At 46.1% G+C, this 22924-nt stretch overlaps 1 protein-coding gene across 3 annotated transcripts in view; it reads right to left on the bottom strand.

The window, feature by feature from the left end:
* KDM4B (lysine demethylase 4B) overlaps positions 1–22924 on the bottom strand; it is a 192848-nt gene that overhangs the window by 64129 nt on the left and 105795 nt on the right. For all 3 annotated transcript variants that reach the window (XR_003704470.2, XM_028713805.2, XM_028713806.2), the window contains exon 9: positions 5208–5404. Coding sequence is in view for 2 of the 3 variants with exons in the window: in XM_028713805.2 (XP_028569638.2) it covers positions 5208–5404 (197 nt within the window). In the remaining variant the exon portion in view is untranslated. The remainder of the gene's footprint in view (positions 1–5207; positions 5405–22924) is intronic.

Below are 22924 nucleotides of genomic sequence, written 5' to 3' on the forward strand. Positions count from 1 at the left end.
CAGTTACCGACATTCTCATAGACTGCTGAAAATACCTACAAGTCCAGCACCCCATGGATGACTCCTATGTTGACCCTCTTGATGTGAACAGGAGTGTATTCTGTCTAGCTGCACACTTGGATCATATCTGGATCCTTTAGCCGAGGAAGACAAACCTCTCCCACATCCATGACATCAAATCGGATAAGCCATACAGATATCCTTTCTGTAAAAACTAACATGATACGAAGGTAGAAACTCTTCTGTTTTCAGCTCAGCCTCCACTGTCTGGCCTCTCACTGACCAGACAGTTCAACATATCCATGGCACACAATGAAGATGCCTTGTGGAAGCTAAGCAGGTCCAGATCTGGTTAGTGCCTGAGAGGAGGTGACCAGCTGGGAACCCATCAGGGAAGAAAAGGCAAGATAATAAACACAAATGCAACAAAACAATCCTTCATGTCTTTTCTGGTTTCCTATCCCAGATTGTAAAGTGCCCTGTGATCTTCAGGTGAAGGGTGGTATAGACATTTTAATAACAATAACAGTAACAATAACAATACTCTTGCTCTGCTCTACAGCCTATTTCTCTGCTCAAGGTCTTGCTCATGGCCGTTGTTGCCACCTTGAAATAAGTCACAAGTAAAATAGATCTCGGAGACCTGAGCCCCTGCTGGATGCCCTCTTGCCTGCAGGACAACTCCAACTGGGGTAAGGCACAGTCCTGCTTTGCAGGAAAGAACCAACCGCAGGAGAAAGAAGGGGGACCCCTCTAATATACAAGAATAAGTTTTTACTGAGCCGAATGCATTTTTAACAGAGCTCTCCCTCAGGGGCACTCTTGGACAATAAAGAACTTTGTGTGTGTGTGTATGTGCACCTGGAGGTTTCCTCCCTCTGGATCCAACCAGCACAGCTGCTGTAACTTTTTGGATCTCCTTGGAAAGCTGTTTTGGCCAGTATTCTAATGCAGGACTTAATCATCTAGGACTAGGCAGAATACAGATGTGAAAGATAAGAAGCAGGTAAGGGAGAAGAGCTATAAATAACATGGTGAATGAGCAAGTACTTGACCATTTCCAGGTAAGGCTAGGAAAGGACTTCTGCCTGAATCTCTGGAGAGGTGATGCCAGTTAGGGTAGCCCGTACTAAGATAAACTGACCAATGGTTTCTATAACACAGCTTTCTAGAAAGGGCAGCATACTCCTAGAAGGATTTGGTTCTTCCCCTACAGTGTTACCACTAAACTTCCTCATGTAGAGACTGCTTTCTTCCTAAAGCGTGCTTGATTTGGGGTGGGTGGGGGGTGGAGCAGGACACACACACACACACACACTTGGTTTCATGTCTTGTGGCAGAGCAAACCATTTATAAAAACCTTCAAATCCAATGAAAGTCTGTGGAATGGGATCACTGCTCTCTATTGACAATCCACTCTGTTGACCAATTAGCTTTAGCCACAATCAATTAACCGTTATGTAAATAGCAGCCATGTTTCAAGCCAACAGCTTCACTAAGTTAGGCAGATTTGGGGACAAAATCAGCTACAGGCTTGATAAATAAGAGTCAAGGGCAGTGTGACAAATGGCTCCTGGCAGAGATGGGAAAGTAATGCAAATTTCTTAGGTGCCAGCACACATTTTTTAGGAGCCTGCAATATCTAGTTGTCAGGCACCAGGTCTGCACAGGGCAGGGAAAATCTGTTAAAATTCCTCTCTTTTTTTGGCAGCCCAGACACCCAGGTGGCTGGGATTTTTCCAGCCCTGGTTCCCAGCAGGTCACGCTCAGCTGACAGTAGGGCCTGTGTGCCCTGCTAGAGGATGAGGAAGGGACGATTAAAGGCAACTTGGAAAACTGGATCCTCAGCCAACCATCCTCTACTCTGCCAGGAGCAGACATGATAGGGTTGCTGATTTAGAGTTAACAAGGTTTTCAAGCAGAAAAATGGTCTTGCTAGCATGGTAGTCTGCCCGAGCAGAGAAAATGCATTTCGGTTTAAAACCATAAAACACTTTTAAGCAAGAGAGGGTTGAGGGTGAGGAATGCAGGAAGGAGCAGGAGAAACAAAAGCAAAAATTAAAATAAGTAAAAAGTGATTATACCTGTGAGGTTATGCTAGCTAGCAAATAATTTGCAGCGGTAAGTGATGGAAGCATGACATACATATATGCAGAGCACACTTGAAGCTGGACTGAGAGCATAAGCTGCTTCATGAGGCATAACGACCACAGAGAGCAAGCACTGCAATGCTGCTGCTGACAATTGACAAATGACATGACAGAGAGCTCCCAAAATAATGAGGAGGAGGAAAGGCTAAGAGAGCAAAGTGCATTAAGTTGAGGGTGGGGCAGGAGGGGAGAAAAGAGAGAGGATAACATTTGCACCTCACTAATAGTCATTATCAGGGACGCGGGTGGCACTGTGGGTTAAACCACAGAGCCTAGGACTTGCCAATCAGAAGGTCGGCGGTTCGAATCCCCGCGACGGGGTGAGCTCCCGTTGTTCGGTCCCTGCTCCTGCCAACCTAGCAGCTCGAAAGCACGTCAAAGTGCAAGTAGATAAATAGGTACCGCTCCAGCGGGAAGGTAAACAGCATTTCCGTGCGCTGCTCTGGTTCACCAGGAGCGGCTTAGTCCTGCTGGCCACATGACCCGGAAGCTGTATGCCGGCTCCCTTGGCCAATAAAGCGAGATGAGCGCCGAAACCCCAGAGTCGGTCACGACTGGACCTAATGGTCAGGGGTCCCTTTACCTTTACCTAATAGTCATTATTCCACTGTGGTGACCATTTAGAGGTCAGGCCGTGAATCCTTTATGAAAGGACTAATTAAGCAGACAACTATCATAAATTCTCTCTCTCTCACACACACACAAAATTACCAACACTGCATAGTCTTCTGAAGTGTGATGGGGCCTAGTGCACGTCCTGGTACAGATGGTGTCCTCCCTGCCATTGCCTGCTTCACATTACAGTGGTACCTCTAGTTACAAACTTAATTCGTTCCGGAGGTCTGTTCTTAATATGAAACTGTTCTTGCGAATGGGGCCTCTTGCTGCCGCTTCGCCACCAGCACACGATTTCCGTTCTCATCCTGGGGCAAAGTTCTCAACTCGAGGTAACTCTTCCAGGTTAGCGGAGTTTGTAAAATGAAGCGTTTGTAACTCAAGGTACCACTGTACTTCCTAGGGAGGTTTCATCCAAGGTATCCAGAACTCTGGGAACTGCATCTCCTATGACCTCTACTGCACTGAGTGCACCATGTATGTGAAGCACTCTCCAAGCTGTTCCAGGCTTAAATGGAGAATCTCAGTAGAGATTAGGACACTTTCTAGATGTAGGTACCCTGTATGTCACAATCTATTGAAGAAATGTAAACCGATCCTAGTAAAAACAGAACTAACTCCCATACTGGTTTTGGTTTTTTTAATAGCTTTAGAGGACATAAGACCTTTGAGCTGTTTTTTAGTAGGGGCAGTGAAATCCACCACTGGAGCAATTGGAAGAAATAATGGAATGGGGAATGGAGAAAGGCACAAAGGCATCCCAAGCCTTCTTCTGCAATAGTAAGGGCTGGAAACTTGTTTCAAAAATGAACACTCAAACTGGGAGGGAAATGTTCTCAGGATATTAAACTCTATGACAGATAAGTCCGCTCTGTGCTAACATAAAGTGTACAGAAGTGGAGAATATACAGACAGCCCTGGCTGTATCAAGATCTCCGCACTAGGATTCTGAAACTGAATCCTGACTGGTATAATAAATTGAGTGTGGCAAATAAGCTTGACACTCGATAGCCATCTAAAACGCAAGGGCAAGCGAGCGCAGCTCAAGTCAGACATGTCAACATTAAATGACCTGACAGGGATATTTCAAAATTATGAAAGGATTTGAGGGAGTACGATAAGGAACTATATTTTTTACACTGGAATGGAGAGGGGGGAAACTAAAAACAACGGAAGCAGCATTCTATTGTCATAAATTAGGTGTTAGCCTGCAACCCACCCAGGTAAGGTTTGTTCTCTTCCAAAAAGCAGAAATGCACAAAAAATGCTATCTAGTTCAGAAAAAAAGTTGAATTACACAGCCATTTTATATAAAGGCCCATCATTGTAGATATTTTAAAGGTTGGCACAAAAGACTGCAAAACTTGTTGGGTGTTTTCTATGACACAAAAAAGCTACTACTGTTGAAAGTCAGCAGGAAGTGGGAGGGAGAATTTTGAAGGCAGCATTCCAGTGGCTTCAAGTTGCAAGAAAGGAGATTCCAACTAAACATTTGGAAAAACTTTCTGACAGAAAGAGCTGTTTGAACAATGGAACAGACTCCCACGAGAGGTGGTGGTTTTTAAACAGAGGTTGGGTGGTCATCTGTCATGGATTCTTTAGCTGAGATTCCTGCATTGCAGGGGGTTGGACTAGATGACCCCTTGGGGTCCCTTTCAGCTCTAAGATTCTATGATTCAAAAGAAAAAAAGCAAATAATAGCAGGTACTCTTGCAGATATTGGGTTTGCTGAGCAGGTGGGGGGGGGGAGAGGGGGGCATGCCCTATCACTGTATCTATGCGACTCCATTGGACAAAACTCTTCCCCACAAGAGAGGATCATGTTTAGTAAGGTCGTGTCACAATATTCCTCCTTTGGCCTAGTGGCACAGGAAAGGGGGTGCAGTGGGTGCGGGCTGCCCCAGGTGTCATCACTGAAGGGGGTGACAAAATGGCAACTTTTTTTTAAAAAAAAGTAACTCCTGCACCCACCACACCTCCCTTCCTACGCCAGTGGTAGCTAGGTGAGGCGGGGGGCACTGGGCGCCACACCGAGGGGCCTGCAGCATGCCTGAGCCACGCATCTCTACTGAGGGGGAGGCAGCGGGCGGACTGCCTGCAAGCTCTGCGCTGCTTTTTCGAGCAGCGTGGGGCTTGTGTCTGCCCACCGCCTCAGCCGCCCTACAGCTGAGGGGGAGGCTGTGGAGAGGCTCCATGCAGAGCGCCCTGCCTTGGCTTGCCCCGCCCTCATGGGCAGCTCACCCCGCCCCTGGCTGCAGGACACACACGCCACACTGGGCACCCGAGCAGCTAGCTATGCCGCTGCTTGGGCCTGCCCTCCAAAGCAGATGTTATTTTTCTTCTCTGACAGTTCAGCAGTGACATCAGGACTCCTGTGGTCTCTCCAGAGCAACTTTGGACATTCTAAGCAGACAAGAAGTGGGCACAAAAGGACCCTCTTACTTGCGCAGCATCTTTGCTTTCAGGGCATTCTTCGTCTGATTCCAGGTTTCTAGCTCTGGGCTGGTTAGAGCCGTAGGTTTCATGTGGTCCAAAACAGTGATGTCTTTCCCTTGCTTCCATAATTCGTATCGGTCAGGTTGGAGGACCCGTACAAAAACATCCATAGAGATTTTCACCATGTCTTTCCGGCACGTGCACTGAAAAACAAAGTCCAGACACCCATCAGTTTAGTGTTACAAGGAAGAGGTGGTGGTGGTGATGTACCAACAGAATTGCATTGCATTCCACATACCCCAAACTGGCTGCCACCAGTGTTCAAAATTCCCATTGTTCTAGGCACATTTCACGACGAGGAACTTCATTAGCACAAGCAGTTTCTGAGCTCTGGGCCTAAGATTTCAGATTAAAACTGCAGAGTGGAAGGAAAGGAGGGCCTTTTCGGCCTCCCCACTTCCAGCTACTCTCTGAAGACTGGAGAAGAGACCCTCTTAAGAATATTAGGGGGGTGGGCTAGACCATGTGAAAATGAACATAATATTTTAGCTGCAGTTCATTCATTTTCAGCTTTGTCTTCTAGTTATAAAAAAGCACGCCTAGACATTCCGTTGTTGCACCCATGCTCCTAGCTTTCATATATCAGTTTCTAACACTGGCTGCCACCCATCAACATCTCCAAGCCCCTCTTGTTGTGACTGAACTGCTGTGAGGACATGGCATATGCACAAGCACTGCCTGCTAAGGTTGGAAGACAATAGCCCCTAAGTAGAAAGTGAAAAACCTTGCCTACACTTAGGTCCAGGAAGAGCTGCGAATAGACTTGAATAATGGGAGGTAGCGGCAGAGGCATGTAGGAAATAAGGGTGGCAAAATGGAGGGCAAAGACAAGGGACTAAGATACCAGTGTGTATGAGGAGCAAACTCACAGTCCCAAAGACAGGAAGGGATGAGAGCCATTGATGAAAAATGAATGCCCAGGCAAGACAGATTTGGAGGCAGTGGCTGTAGGCCAGAGAGGCCGAAGAGACAATGGGGTGGGACACATATTTGCACATACAGATTTAAAGTTAACCAACCAATGTGGAGGTGGCTGTCTTGGCTCTTTTTTGAAAATATTTATGGCTCTGAAAGTGAAGCAGGCAGGAGAGGAGAAGAGGAAGGCTCTCCCTTGCCAGGCTCCCGCTCCTTTGCTAGAGGATTGTCCCCTCCTCCCATTTTCTAATTTCAGAGAGAGAGTTCAGGGCACCACCTTCTGCTCTGCAGTGAAAAACAAGCAATAATAACCCACCAGCGCCAAACAGGGAGAGAATATTTATGGCCGGGCGATTTCCAGCAAACCCAATTCGCTTAATGAAAAATAGCAGAGGACAGAAAGAAAGATCCCAGAATGTAATTTGGCTACGGAGCTGCAGACCACAGATGGTGCCCGTGTTTCAGGTTCCTGGCTGGGCTAGAGCTCTCCCCAGAGCCTCCATCAACAGTAGCTTAAGGGATTTGTATCGAACAGCTTTCCAATAGTCCCCCCCCCCCAAGTAATTAAAAAAGGCACCTGAGTGTGTTCCCAGGGAGGGAAGGGAGGGAAGGCACTCACTTGGAGAAGCAGGGTGCTAGTCTACTGTGGTCTAAGCTGCAATAAAGCTGCATCAACAAACCCACTATTGCCCTGTCTGACTCATATGGATCACAGTGGGAACTATATGCAAAGAGATAGCACAGGCCAAAGTTGGCCCCTGCAATGCATAGAAAGGACAGGTAATGCAGCTGTGCAACTCAATCTGCACATTTCAATAGCTTACAACCAGGGTGTGGGGTGTGCAGGGAGGGAAAAGAACACTTCTATCCAAGTTTCCCTGTCGGTCTCTTGGAGAAGATTCTTAATCGCCATGGGTTGTTCTCTCACTACAAAAAATTAACATTTCCTTTTCCCGGACTACAAAAATAGAGGTCATTTCCAAGCATCAATGAAAGAAGTGGTTAAGAACCCTTTGCCAGTGGTTTGATTAATACAGGAGTAAGCCAGCCGGACGCGGGTGGCGCTGTGGGTAAAAGCCTCAGCGCCTAGGGCTTGCCGATCGAAAGGTCGGCGGTTCGAATCCCCGTGGCGGGGTGCGCTCCCGCTGCTCGGTCCCAGCGCCTGCCAACCTAGCAGTTTGAAAGCACCCCCAGGTGCAAGTAGATAAATAGGGACCGCTAACTGGTGGGAAGGTAAACGGCGTTTCCGTGTGCTGTGCTGGCTTGCCAGATGCAGCTTTGTCACGCTGGCCACGTGACCCGGAAGTGTCTTCGGACAGCGCTGGCCCCCGGCCTCTTAAGTGAGATGGGCACACAACCCTAGAGTCTGTCAAGACTGGCCCGAACGGGCAGGGGTACCTTTACCTTTAAGCCAGCCAATGGGGCCAAAGTTGCCCTTGATCCATTCAAAATGCTGGTTGAACAGGCACCATATTTTGAACTGAGCAAGGCCTGAAGTGCATTCATCAAAGCACAGGCAAGGGGACATTGAACAGTTTCCTCCCCGGTTTTTATTAAAGGATTTTCATAGCTAACAAGGGTACATACAATGACTCTGTTTTCAGTTCACAGAGTTCTTTCTATAGGCCAGTTACGTTCAGTGTGAGACACTGCTGTCACAGACATTGTAAGGTTGGAACAACAGAGGCTCAGGCAGAACACTGTCCCTTATTGTGCCTCTTAAGGCATGGGCAAAGAGCTGCTTTTCTTGGAGAAAGAGGTCATAGCTCAGTGGTAGAGCCCCAGGTCAGTGAAAACAATGGACATGTAGTCTGGTTTTCTACAGGGCAGCTCTCCATCATGCAAATAGCAATTCTGTCCTGCCCTTTATTTCCTTCTTCACCGCGTATCTTCAGTCCTCAACAGGCAAATTCTGACGCCCATCTGAACATGAGTGGACCTTGCACGCAGCCAGACTGGAAACCGAGCTTCAAGTTGCTATTCCAAGGGGGTAGCTTTGCCAACAGCAGACTCTGGTGGCATTTTAAAGACATTTGCTACAAAAGCTTAACATAGTTAAATTGTAAGCAAATCTTGGTGGCATATAAAATTTGCCTAGAAACAGTAACACAACACACCCTTGAGAAACTGAAGATACGCTCTCGTGATTTGACTAACATGATTCTGCTTGAGAGAAGGAAGGGGGGGTGTACCTCCTGGATAAAAAATGTTTCTGTCACTCCCAAAGGGAAGGATCCCTCTGGGAGTACTTAATCCCAGCGTAGATTCTCTTGCTGCAACTGGTGTTATTCATATAGGCACACCCCACGAAGGCTCCAGGAGAAAAGGGGGAACGGGGAGTCCTCAGAGAGCTGCTTTACTGTCACTTGGCCGCAAAGTCTCTCTCTGGTTCTCCCTCCCCCAGCCTCTCTGCAATGCCTCAGCTCAACAGCAGGCACATTTCCGTCTCCCTCGCCCACCTCTTTACATGCACAAATCTACCATGATGTATGTTTATATTTCAATTTTAATATTGTTTTATTGCTTTCACACTGGTGCACATGCATAATTTACACCCGGGCTGGGTCCTCAGGGGCCTCTTTCTGCCCAGGCGGCGATATTTTCTTAGCCACTGTGCCGCATTGCTCCCACAAAAGCCTCTTGCCAAAAAGACGCGCGCACCCCCGCCCTGCATTTCAGCTCCAGCACAGCTGTGTAATCCTTTCTGGGGCAGTGAGCAGCCTGGTGCAGCAGCAAATCAGAGCGCTGCTGACAGATATAAAGGGACTGGGGGACTATTTTCTTTTTCCTTCACTGCACCAGGACCCTAAGCCAAGCTTATGTCTCCACTTTTTGCTTTGGCACTGTTAACACCTTCACTTGAACTTCATTAACAAAACTGACACCTGACCTGATGATCTGAATAAGGAATATGGGTTGTTCTCTCACTACAAAAAAGGAACATTTCCCTTTCCCTGACTACAAAAATAAACACTGAAGCAGTTGCGTTTGTATCCCTGCTGCGACACTTTAGCAAAGGCAGGTTGCCTGGTGGGAAAATGCTGTGATTACTAAGAACCAAACTGTACATTAAAAGGGAAAAAAGTGTTAAGAGCTCCCACCACAGAATGTGAGCGGGGAGGGGGAGGAACCCCATGATTTAATGCTTCCTCATGTTAAAAACAAATAAACAAGACTATACCTGGCAGAAGAGGCTGAAATCATCAGCTTCCGATATGCTTTCTACTGAAAGGGTGGGCCGTTTCCATATCAGGGCTCCCAACCTCCACTGCTAAATTTCAGAAGGACTATATACCATGGGCTGCTTCTTAACAAGTGGATTGCACTGGCTTCATCTTTGAACTGAACCTCAGCACTCACATTTGTGTTTTCCGAAAATCATGAAGCTCAAAGTTCAGAATAAAGAGTGATGGATTGCTAAAACATATAAACCGGAGTTGTGCTACGAAACATTGTTTACCGGGATGAAGCAGAACATAAATCAGTTTCCAGTTACGATGACACTTGCTCTGTCTGATTATGAAGACAACATTGAAAATTTCAATAGTATTATATAAGAACAAAATCCAAATTTATTGCCATTATAGGGATGTTTATTTCCTGAGCTTTTTCTCTAAAAGTATGAATTTATTTAGGGTTTTTTCCTGACTGATACATATGTTTCTAAAGTCTTACTGTTATTTACTGCAATATTGATGGTTTCTGTTTTCAACTTTTTGTTTATTCTCCCCTAACTGGCAAAAAGATACACTTAGGCACCTTAGGCTGTGGCCACACCTCTAATTACAAATACGTATGTGTTAGTACAACAGAAACAGTTATACTTTTACAATTTTATAAACATACAAGAAAGCACAACCCTCCCCCTTGCAAATTTTCTTGCTCCTCCTACCCCCAAAACCCAATTTTCCCTCCAAGTTTCAAGGTTTCAGGGTAGAAATTCAATACCTGTGGAATTGGGAGTGTCATCTAGAAAATAAACTATTGTGAGGGAGAAAGGTAAAAGACAAGCTAATCCATAAATGATGCTTGCTGAGTGGTATTTGGAGGGGTACAGATACACCTATTGGATCTGCAGTGTACAAGATTCAGATTCAGAATCCTCTAGGTCAGGGATGAGAAACATCTGGCCCTCCAGATATTGCTGGACTACAATTCCTATCATCCTGCCTGGGGCTGAGTTCCTGGAACGTGGTTTGAAAACTGCTGGTTTTAACATGTTTTGACTGGCCTTTTCACTGCAACAGCCTAACGCCACCCCTCTCCTGGAATTTCCTCGGTTTCTAGCACACAATGGCCAGGCCAGTCATACTGCAGCCTCTTGCCAATCAATTTTCAATGTATTTCCTCCCCATGACCTCTAATTGTAGCAATCAATGTGCTGGCGTTTCAAGCCCAGTGATCCAACACATATGCTCCCCATTACCCTTTCTCTGGAAAGGAAGGTGCTTGTTCTCTAAAAGATTTTTTAACAATGCCGTTCCTTTTTAAAAGAGAAAATTAAAACAAACTGGGACACAAAGAATGCTTGAACGGTTCTCTCAAATACCGACAGAACCCTAGACACCCCCCCCCCCAAGAATCCCAAGCTATTGCTTAAAATATTAAGTGGTCAATAGAAAGATAAAAATAAAAAATGATTGGAAACCCTGCTCCCCAGAGGTCTGTGTAGCACAATTGATGGACTCTGAAGCTCTTTTCCACTATAATCCACCTGAGGATAATGCAGGACTTCCAAATAGCTAAATTAGCGAGCAAGGTGCTTTCTACTTTTAAATCAGGAACCAATAAAAGAAAATGAGGCTTCTGAAGATAGGCCCGTTTGGTTCTGGAGAGCTTTCTGTAACAAAGGGCTAAGCCCCTTTCACCCCTTGCAGGTGGGAAGCACTGCAGACGTGGACAAAGGGGTGCAATATTAGCCAGGTGATGTGCCAAGAGAGCAGAGAGAGGGACAATGGTTGGGGTTAGGTAGGAAAAGACATTGGAAGCTTAGGAAGGAGGCAACAGGAAGGTTCAAAGCTGGATAGGCAATCAGATGGTGAATGCAGTCAACCACCCACTCCCAGTAACTCTCTGCACCAGTCACTTGTTGCAGTGCTCCAACTGTAAGATGCCTGTTTAAATTATGTCTTCTCGCCCACCTGAGCGGCCCAACACTACCTCTGACCTTGTGGTTCTAACCATGCTGCCTTCCTATGCCTAGAGCAGCCACTCCTCTTCATCAATCAAGCCACCATGCAATGTAGGAAGCAAAACCTCTTGACTTCCACTCCAGGGCTAAAACTAGGAGCTGCCAAGCTGCTTTTCTGGTTCTGCACCTAGGTTAAGTCCACTGCCACATGAATCCCATCTAGAACACCCCTTCTGTAAGCAACTCCTTCTCCAACTATGACGCTCCGACAGGCCTGGGTCCAGAGCAGGATCTAATATTCTGCAAGCAGCAAGCAACTGCCTCTGACTCCTGTCTGTCCAGAGGTCTATGTGGCCTGCATGGTAGATCTCCCATTCTGAGCACGGCAAGTGTGAAGAAGGGCCCTGATCTGCCCACCATTTCTCTGAGTGAGGCTATCAGGTATCTCCCGCCAGTTCTCTTCATATGCGAAACAGGTACTTAAGGGGTCTACCTGGGGAAAGGGACCAGAAAGAGCCAATACTTCCCCTAAAGGTAAAGGGACCCCTGACCATTAGGTCCAGTCGTGGCCGGCTCTGGGGTTGCGGCGCTCATCTCGCTTTATTGCCCGAGGGAGCCGGCGTCCAGCTTCCGGGTCATGTGGCCAGCAGGACTAAGCTGCTTCTGGCGAACCAGAGCAGCGCACTGAAATGCCGTTTACCTTCCCGCCGGAGTGGTACCTATTGATCTACTTGCACTTTGACGTGCTTTCAAACTGCTAGGTTGGCAGGAGCAGGGACCGAGCAACGGGAGCTCACGCCGTCATGGGGATTTGAACCGCCGACCTTCTGATCAGCAAGTCCTAGGCTCTGTGGTTTAACCCACAGCGCCACCCGCATCCCTATTACTTCCCCTACCCCACCCCAAAAAAGAATGGAGTGAGACTTAAAAAAAATCAAGCTGTTTCTTGCGGCTTGTTCTCCTCCCAACATAAAGGTATCCAGTTCCCTTTCCAGCACCAGGATTTCCTATGAAGCTGCCAGGCTTTGCTGATTCTTTGCGAGTGAAGTTAAACCATTAGTGAATAGATTAGGATTAGTTCAGTTTTAGAGCCAGTTGTCCAGGTTTATTTTGTATTCTGTTTGGACTTTCTGCCTGCTTTCCACCTAGCTTTAGTCCTAATAAGGTTTCTTAATTTGCCTGTTGAAGTGTGGAGGTTTGCAAGCCTCAGAGTTTTAGGATCCCCACATGCCCAGATGCTTGGCATCCAGGCTACTGGGAGCTTAGGACTGGAGTTGTAAGTGACCAGCATGCTCTTATGAGGTCTGGGAGAGCCTCAGCTACAGTGCAGGCTGCACTCAAGTAAGCCACAAAGGTGCAGATTGAACGTAAGGAGTGCTGGAGCACAGGCTCAGAACCATTTAAAAAGTAATTCACTAGTGCATCCCAGATTCCCTCCCAGAGGAGTAAATGGGGGGAGGCAGAAACTACTGGAGAGTAAGGTCTGCTGGCAGCACTGCAGGGCTGTTGTGTTGCAGTTGAATAACAAAGGAGTGTGTGAGCGACTCTCTTGGGGATCGCTCCTTCATCAAGTTCCTTGGGAAATAAGTAGCAAACATTTCCAGATGTGCAGTGCTAAATCAACAGCATCAAAGTCTGCCTTGTGAGGGATTTCTTTGGGCCATACCAGAGAAGCCCCCCAAACCAGATCCTGGGGTTTACACCCCAAACTCATGGTATAACTGCATAATAGTCCACTTCTTTCCCCCCCTCCTTCTACCTCCCTCCTGCCCCACTCCCCCCCAAAATTTTTGGGTTGAATTTGCCCTGGTTCTTCACCCCTAGAAATGCTTCAGAATGACAAGGTCATCAGAAGCAGCCTCCGTAACTAAGGCGGCTGTACGCTTGTCACATCAAAAAATGACAGATGAAAACACACAAAAGTACAGCTACAGTGTTTGGGGACTCTGGGATCTAATCAAGCATCTTTGCATCTCTCACCATTTCCCTCTCTCATTTGGTGCCCAGGCTGCCATGCCGAAGAGCCAAGGAACAGCGTGGCTGTCACCAAGCATCCCAGGAGAGTGTCAGATCAAAGAGCAGAATATTCATAAGCCAGCTCTCCCAGGACCAGCTCGTGAGTTAAGAGGAAAGTGAGGGGGGAAGAAAATAGCAAGCATGCCAAGGTTGACTGTTTGCTTCCAGTTACAGGGCATCAAAGACCCAACAGCAGCAACTAATTGACTTCTGGAAAATAAAACGAATGACAGTTCACTGGCAGCAGGCTTTGGGCAGACTTCATCAACTTCTTGGATTCACTGGCCCAGGATGTCATGATGGCCACTAGCCTACGTAGCTTTAAGGGCATGCTTTTGTTTTGTTTTGTTGCAAGTTGCCTGAAAGGCAGGGTAAGGAACACAAGCAGTAATTCACAGAGAGATTAAACAGCTATCAACCATGGTAGCTAAGAACAGAATGTCCATGTTTAAAAAGACAAGATATCCACCATTATCAGATGCTGGGGACAAGCCATAAGAGACATCCACCTGTCACCACCCTGCCTGTGAGCTTCCCTGGAACATCTGACCAGCCACTCTCACAGAAAGTGCTGCAAGGATCTTTGTTCTGCTTTAGCACAGCGATACAGGTCAAGGGGTGTGATCTTCAGGAGGATGTTACCTACTGGGGGAGGTTAAACACACTAATATGGGTATTATTAAATTTTACTGGGTCATTTCCTACTTATTGATATAATTCATATCCCACACTGTCAACAACAACAAAAAGTTAGTCCCCGGGTGCCTAACAAAGTACTAAGAAAAAAGAGTTACAATTACCATAATTATTATCACTGATAGAAACATATTAATATAAAGCATGTGAATTAATAGAGCAAATTAAAAGCAACAAACTAAAGCGACAACAGTCCATTCAAATACAAAGAAAAACAAACTGCTCTGCGTTGAAAATGCTTACATTAGTAGTTCTTAGAAGCCTGAGGGAAATGATTTTGCCTGGCATGTATAGGATTGCAATGAGGCCTTAAGACAGACATTGTGGGGGCGGCATTCCAAATGCAAGGAGCCATCACAGAAAAGTCTCTCTCGCTCTCTACTTGCTACTAGCGACACTCCAAAAATGGTTAGATTCAAATTCCCATCACCTCTGACCATTAGCCTGGAGTCCAACAACATCTGGGTGGCCACACATTTTCCATTCTTGGTGAAGGGCTTTAAAGATTAAGACTAACGCTTTGAATTGAGCTCAGAAACTCACTGTGAGCCATGTTGTTTCAACTTCAGCAAGATCCTCGCTCAGTGCCATTTAGCAACCTAGTTGCAGTGATGTCAACCAGCTTCAGTTTCTGAACTATAGTGGTGCCTCGGGTTAAGTACTTAATTCGTTCCGGAGGTCCGTACTTAACCTGAAACTGTTCTTAACCTGAAGTACCACTTTAGCTAATGGGGCCTCCTGCTGCCGCCGCGCCGCCGGAGCACAATTTCTGTTCTCATCCTGAAGCAAAGTTCTTAACCTGAAGCACTATTTCTGGGTTAGCGGAGTCTGTACCCTGAAGCGTATGTAACCCGAGGTACCACTGAATCTTCAAAGACAGCCCCACATAGAGCGCATAATAATAACCTAACGCAAAGCTACCAGGTCATGGGTGATGGTGGCTAAGTTCTCTCTACCCAGAAGGCTCCTGAGGCAGCAAGAGGCCTTCTGTCAGGACACGGATCAGAATCTTAACCCCTTTAAAAACCACTGTCAGGCTTGGAAAGAAGGCCAGTGTAGTAAGTGCACAAAGTGCCGCCCTTGGTTTTCAAAAGCAGAACAGAAATCCCAGCTCCGCTATGGAGTCTCTGAGTGGCCTTTGGGCCAAGCCTCACAAACCTTGATCTCTTCTCACACCTCTGCCCCATGTGTAAAATTGAGAGGAGACTTTAGGCAAGCTTAATGTGGTAAGAGTATTTGCGGATGCTCTCCGGTTGCAATGAAATAAGCTGCTAGTCAGATTCCGATCACTGCACCAGCAGACCAACCTCAACACACTGAAGTAAGACTCGTATTACACAAACATAACATTTTTTGCAGTTTCATACTACTACTTGCCAAAATGTCCCATCCACAGCTGGTATTTGCTGGTGAAGCAAATATTATAGAATCATAGAGTTGGAATAGACCACAAGGGCCATCGAGTCCAACCCCCTGCCAAGCAGGAAACACCATCAGAGCACTCCTGACATATGGTTGTCAAGCCTCTGCTTAAAGACCTCCAAAGAAGGAGACTCCACCACACTCCTTGGCAGCAAATTCCACTGTCGAACAGCTCTTACTGTCAGGAAGTTCTTCCTAATGTTTAGGTGGAATCTTCTTTCTTGTAGTTTGGATCCATTGCTCCGTGTCCGCTTCTCTGGAGCAGCAGAAAACAACCTTTCTCCCTCCTCTATATGACATCCTTTTATATATTTGAACATGGCTATCATATCACCCCTTTTATCATATCTCCTCTTTTAAAAATCTATGGCACCCCGTTGCACCCTACACTGATGTTAACTAAAACTATGAAGCTGGCCAACCCAATGAATGGTTTGTCTCCTGCCTTGAGGTACCTGCAGCTGGGGCCCCAACGCCCGCTGCCAAGCTTCTTCAAAAACATGTGTGCGCGCATGCACTAGTTTAAAACAAAACCATGACTCGCAGCTGCTGATGCCCCAATGTATTGTGAGCAGGAGAAAAAATATGTAAGATGCAGAAGAAAATTAGGTCTGAGGACAGGCATGATGTGGCTTAGGATAAACATGACTGATAGGCAATCATCCCCCCCCCCCCCGAGGTGTAGATAAACTTTTCTCTATAGAGCCCCAAAGCCAGGCATAGGCAAACTCAGCCCGCCAGATGTTTTGGGACTACAACTCCCATCATCCCTAGCTAACAGGACCAGTGGTCAGGGATGATGGGAATTGCAGTCTCAAAACACCTGGAGGGCTGAGTTTGCCTATGCCTGCCCAAAGCCATCCCTCTACCCTTCAAGCTTTCCAAAATCTGCTAAGATCCAAAAAATTCAGTCCACCAGCAACCAAGGGAGCTCCTTCCCCCACATCTGCCTCTCAAGAAAGGGTGGAAGAAAGGCACAAATTCTCATCAAGGTTTTATCGTGTCCCCCGGATATGTTAAATTATCTTTTATGCCGCTAATAATCGTCCATGTAATGAGTGAAATTAAGGGAAATGGCTCGTTTTTATTAAAAAAAAATAAGTAATAACATAGCATAAAAATGTAAAGCAAAGCCCAGTTCTATATCTCTTGTACAGAAGGTGGAGCCTCTTTTCAACAATAAACCATTAAGCCAAAAGCTGAATGCTATCTGCTCAGCAGTGCGTGGAATGTTAACATAAAACCTCATTTATTGCCGTGTAGAAACAGATCAGATTAAAGATAAGTTTAAAGAGCTGCTACTATGACTCCCCTTACTGTGGGCTATGTGGAAGGATAAAGTATTTTTCAAATTGTTTTTTAAAAACTGTGGTGAGTAACGCTGCAATCACATGGGAAGCTGGTCACCTTTCATGCCCCGCATGCAGTGAGGACAGCTATTATCACTCTTTGTGCTAGATTAAGGGCAAGTGTCATCCTATTCTGGAATTATAAAATCAAACTGCATTGTGGGGTGCAGGGATGCACATGTCAGCCCCACTCCTTCCACCTGTGACCTTGTGCTGTGCACTTTGGGCTCCCAGATGCGGGAACATGCTTAGAAAACACCCCCAGACCTTGCCGTTCAACACAGCAAGGAGGGAGGGCGCATGCACAACTTTTTACAGCACCTGAACTGGGCTTGTGTGGCAAACATATCCCCCATGGATGGATGTTTTACACAACTGGCTGCTCACATTGACGGTATGTATGCAGCCTGGCTTCAGAGAGGAAGCAGAAGGTGCCTCCTAGGCCAACCCTCTGGATTGGGGTTATCCTGAGGTTTGGAGTATGTTGTCAGCTATATGCTGATGACACTCAGCTCTATTTCTCCTTTACACCTGCAGGTGAGGCAGTGGAAGTGCTGGACCAGTGGCTTGCCTCAATAATGGACTGGATGAGAGCCAACAAACTGAAGCTCAATCCAGATAAGACTGAGGCACTGTTAGTGGGTGGTTCCCTAGACCAGATGGGTGTGAGGTCGCCTGCTCTTGATGGGATTACACTTCCTCTGAAGGAGCAGGTTTGTAGCTTGGGGGTACACGAGAGGTCTGGAGGGTGTCAACATAAGAATGGGGCCTTTTCTGCAGTGGGTCCTCATCTGTGGAATGCTCTCCCCAGATTGATTCTCCCGGTCCGGTGCCTTCATTATATACCCTTTGGTGCCAGGCAAAAACATTCATCTTCAACCAGGCCTTTGGTTGATTTGATTGACATCCTATGCCCTTTTAAAATGTGTTGGGGGATTATTGGGTTGCCGTTGTTGTTATTTTGATTGCGCACTTTGTGGTTTTTATTCTGATTATATCCTGTGAACCGCCCTGAGACCTGTGAGTATAGAGTGGCATATAAATTCAAAAAGAAGAAAAAGAAGAGGAGGAGGAGGAAGACTTTCTTCAATGAGTCTTCTTTCTTATGGATGGAATGGGGTGGAGGGGGGAACCTTGCTGTTCTGAACCACCAGAAGGGGAGGAGTAGGGATAAGCATGCGAACATTTTCCCACATATGTAATAAGAAGAAATTGTGCAACCAGCAACAAAGGAAAGCCACAGAACTTCATTATACACCTTTAGGCACCAGGCAAAATCGTTCCTCTTCAACCAGGCCTTTGGCTGATTAACATTCTATACCCTTTTAAATGTGATTGTGGGAGGGGAAGGGGGGTTATTGTTTTGTGATGTATTTATTATGCATTTTGTGTTCTTGTGAACTGCCAGTATACATTTTTTTATTATTATTAACAACAGCAACTAGCCCACATTTAGGGACCTAGACTTCCTTGACTGATCAGCGTTCCTTTTCTGTAGGCAGTCAATCTCTCTCCTCTGCACCATATGCATTAAGTACATGAATTGTCAAAGCACACATTTAAAAGGGTAATGTTAGAAGGTGGCAAGTATCGACCATAGGTTCATCAAGGGTTAAATTATCTTTTTCATATAAAAAATATGGAAAATTGAAAAGATGATGTGTACATTGCCAGCAGGTAGCCAATGGCTTGCGCTGAAGAAGATGAGCCCTAACCACCCCATTTCTGGTATAATTACCACCACTGCGGCAAGTCTTGACAACATACTGGCTCATTAGAAAATCTGCTGGAAACAACAGAGTGCTTCATAAACAAAGCGATTAGACAGGGTTTTCTGTGAGCTCCCTCAATCCATAGCTGTAGGGCCCACACCCCCAATGGTCTTCTTCATTTGCTCCTGCAGTGCTGAGCACTGGTATTTAGGAGAAAACATGGGTGGGCAAGAGAAGAGAAGAGAAGAGAAGAGAAGAGAAGAGAAGAGAAGAGAAGAGAAGAGAAGAGAAGAGAAGAGAAGGCATGGGCTGAAAATGCCTATCTCGCAAAGCTTAGCCTTGTTCTCTCAAGCCCTGTATCTAACCTTGCTCTTCTGCTTATGGTGGGCATGTGAGAACAGCTACAAGGGGGAGGTCAGTCCCCCATGGGAGTTGGCATTCACAGCAGAATTCTACTAAATCAGAGTAAATGACAGAGCAGGACAGAAGTAAATGTTGCCTCATGTTGTAAAAGGCAAGTGGAAATTCTTTTTCTGGAGATCACTTGGTTCAAGCCCTGCTGTGAACGTAAGGAACCCAAGAGTACTGGCTAGCTCCTTCTTGGAGTTGTTTTCTAGGTTCTGGTTTACTGTGGAATGCTCACTGAAGGAATGAGCCATAGTTTGGTTTGAGGAAGCCATGATGAGGAGCATAAGACAAGATGCTGGCAAAGTACCCTTGAATACAAGGGGCTTATTGATTTTTTGTTAATCAAGATGAGTCTTAAATAAGTAAACAAATTGGATTAAGGAATTGGATTACGGAAATATTAAACTGCAGGATTATGGTATTTAACATTTGTCTGCTTTCAGACTGAAGCAGCCATTTTTCTTGGGTAAACATTTTTGTTTGCTAAAAGGAAACATACTCCTCCCAGTAAAAGCCTGGCAAAAACCACATGGTTCTTAGGCCTTTTTCGTCCTGTTGTTCTCCTAATCCCAGTGTATCCTTTTTGTCTGTCTTGCAATAGAAAGCAGTAGACCTTCCTACAGCAAGTCAGATAGACATGGGCCTTTTACTCTCAGGTAGATTAAAGGTAAAGGGACTCCTGACCATTAGGTCCAGTCGCGGACGACTCTGGGGTTGCGGCACTCATCTCGCTTTATTGGCCGAGGGAGCCGGCGTACAGCTTCCGGGTCATGTGGCCAGCATGACTAAGCCGCTTCTGGCGAACCAGAGCAGCGCACGGAAATGCCGTTTACCTTCCCGCCGGAGCGGTACCTATTGATCTACTTGCACTTTGACGTGCTTTCGAACTGCTAGGTTGGCAGGAGCAGGGACCGAGCAACGGGAGCTCACCCCGCCGTGAGGATTCGAACCGCCGTCCTTCTGATCGGCAAGTCCTAGGCTCTGTGGTTTAACCCACAGCGCCACCCGCGTGGTAGTTGTTATTAATTTATGAAAAGAAACCAGAGTTTATTGTTTGGTTGGTGACTGGTTACTTTGCCAAGGACCACCAGTGTTCTTAAAGAGAGTTTTGTGCCTCTGCCTTTACACTATTTTCAAATTCATAACCGTTTATTCAGTAAGCCCTACTGAATTAAATGGGATGCAGTTCAAAGTCATCCTGCATAGACACAGCCAAAAATTATGATAATTCTAGATCCAGAAGCCCAAGCAACCCACTGTACAGGCAGCTGCATCTCCTTGTAGGTCAAGACAGGGAGTTGTAGCTCAGTCTCCTCAGTAAAGACCATCTGCATATTGGTAAAATGTTTTCTTTTTAGAAAGGCACTTGGACTATGAACCATACTGCCTTGTATGAACTGTTTCTGGATTTGTTTTAGTTTTTTAACGGCTGCTGTATTCTGGAATTTTCTGCTGCTGTTCTGTTGTTAAATCATAAGGATTGCTTTAAATTGTTACTTTATGGTTTTATCCTTGTTCTTAGCTGTCTTGAGCACTCTGGAGGCAAAGTGGGAGAATACTGTTTCAGGGCTGCTTTAAAAATAAATAAATCACATGTGCTGGATTCCACTAATACTTTACCTAGTCCAGCATCTCATTTTCAGAAGACCAAGCAAACACTTCTGGGAAGTCTACAAACAGAGCATTCAGGGTTGCTGTTCGTCCTCTAGAAACAACTTCCAAGCAACTGCTCGAATTAAGCTTTGGGTCCTCTGTGGATGACCAAAGAGCAGGGCCACAGCATACTGCAAATCTGTTTTCAAAGGATTCTAGCTTTCATTTCCAAGCCAAGGCCGCCTGGGACTAAAGGCAAAATTTTCTGACACAATCCTTCTAAGGAGTCATGAGTTTGGGAACCCTAAAATATCCAACCCCCTCTGTTCCCTGACAGCCCTGCTTCAGTGCATGCATTAAATTAAACAACTGTCTAGTTCGTACAGTACTTTATAAATCTATAGTGAATGATGCCTGCTGGGTGCATCTTCAGTCACTGATTTGCAAGCAGAAGCTTCATTTCCTGCTACCGGTGCACGGAATTCACCAGCCTGCTGGAAGACACAGCTACTTTTCAATGATTATGACTCATGGGAAAGGTACAAATTCTACTCGATGGAGACCCATTGAAATGCTGAGCAGGGGTAATATTGGATACAATCCAATGTGTCTCAACCACGCTGGCATCATGATCTGAAGCACAAACTCTGAAAATTCCAATGGCGCTGTTGGCATTATAGGGGCAGAGGTTGGGCAGGACTACACGGGTGCAGCTGCAAAGATCACCAGCTTCACTACTTGGTCTTTTCTCAATTGAAATTCACTGTCTTTCAATATCCACTCAAGTCCAATTCCCACATATCCTACTTGGGAAATGCAAGGCCATTTCACACCACGGTATCACCTCCCCCTACCCCCAATCTTCCATTATCTGAAATACTGCACTGCAATTCCCCCGCTCTCCTCCATCCAGTGGTACTCAAGACAAAATGATGGCAAAGACAAAGAGCAACGTGCTGGCAGCAGATACGATTAATAGTCTTCAATTTAAAATTTTGTAATTATACAGAGGTTGACAACACATAATCAGGATTTCTGAATCCTTTCTGCTTTCATGCAACTGTCACTGGTGACCGGAGCAGCCATGGGCCAATGCCTCAGCTTTATGGGTTGGATTTATACAGCTGTTTAGCATTAGTTATACAACTAGTCTATCAGGGAGGAGATGTGGAATCATAGAGTTGGAAGGGATCCTGAGGATCATCTCGTCCAACCCCTGCAATGCAGTAATATGCAGTTGTAAGGGGACCAAACCTGCAACCTTGGAATTATCAGCACCAATGCCCTAACCAACTGAGCTATCCAGGCTGATTTCAGTGAAGCTTTCTGACATGCTAATTTTTCCATCTGCAAAAAACCTGTCTGCTGCCCAACAGTGGAAGAGTCGAATGCACAGCTCTCCCTTCCTTGCCCCAAGTGATACAATCAAAGGGTTAATTAATATATAGACTAGATTCGTTCCAAACTGTGGCCTTTTGGCAAATAGTCAGTGATGATGAAAGTTTGGTGTTTGACTGTATTCACTGTGGAACTTGGACCACCTGCTCTCTATCCATCATCCGGTTGCACAGCCTAAATTTCCATCGAAAGCCAAGCAGCAGCAAGCACATCAGCAGGGCTCCTCATATCACCATATGCGCTGTAACAAGACCAGGGCTTCAACAGGAGGAGCAGCCACAGCACAGCTTATATGAAGACCATTACTTTACAGACTGTGACCTGTTCATAAACCTTCTTGAGCTAGTACTAGTCTGGTGCAAAATTACTGCTGTCAACCAGAACCCTGTAGGGTCTTGGGGGCACACATGGAGCAGCACACAGACAGCATCTACAGGCACACAAGTGCATTATCCAGCCTAGAAATGTACACGGCAGGCCCTGATTACAGCTCAGCTCTGTGTGCGCAATGAAAGTGCTTGCTCAGAGCAATTATTGTTACTTCCTCTACCCCCTCTCATCTTACAAGTATCACTGGCCCGATCACACCAATTTCAGCGGACAAGACAGCTGACGATAACCGCCAGCTAGATTGCTAACAAAGGGGGAGAGGGAAGAGAAGCAGCAAGAATTGTTTTGTGGATTGAGAGCCTTGAGGGAAGGGGGAAAGGAGCTTGGAAACAAGAGGTCAGGCTAAACAGCCAAATGATTTAAACAGAGGCAGGAGCAGGATTGCAAATGGAGAACATGCTTCTCGGCTGTAGTGACATCAGTTTAATGCACACATTTATCACTTGCAAGGAAGCGCACAGAGAGGGTTCTTCAATTTACCCTCCCGACTCTCTGAAGCGACACACACACACACACACACACACACGCCCCTGTGCACATCTACCCTCAGAAACCCGCAAAACATTTCTACTGAGCAAGTCCAGGAATGATTCCCCAGGCCACAAGAAGAAAAAGAGAGAGAACTTGTTTCTC

The sequence above is a fragment of the Podarcis muralis genome, chromosome 18 (genome assembly GCF_964188315.1).
Source record: "Podarcis muralis chromosome 18, rPodMur119.hap1.1, whole genome shotgun sequence".
NCBI lineage: Eukaryota > Metazoa > Chordata > Lepidosauria > Squamata > Lacertidae > Podarcis > Podarcis muralis.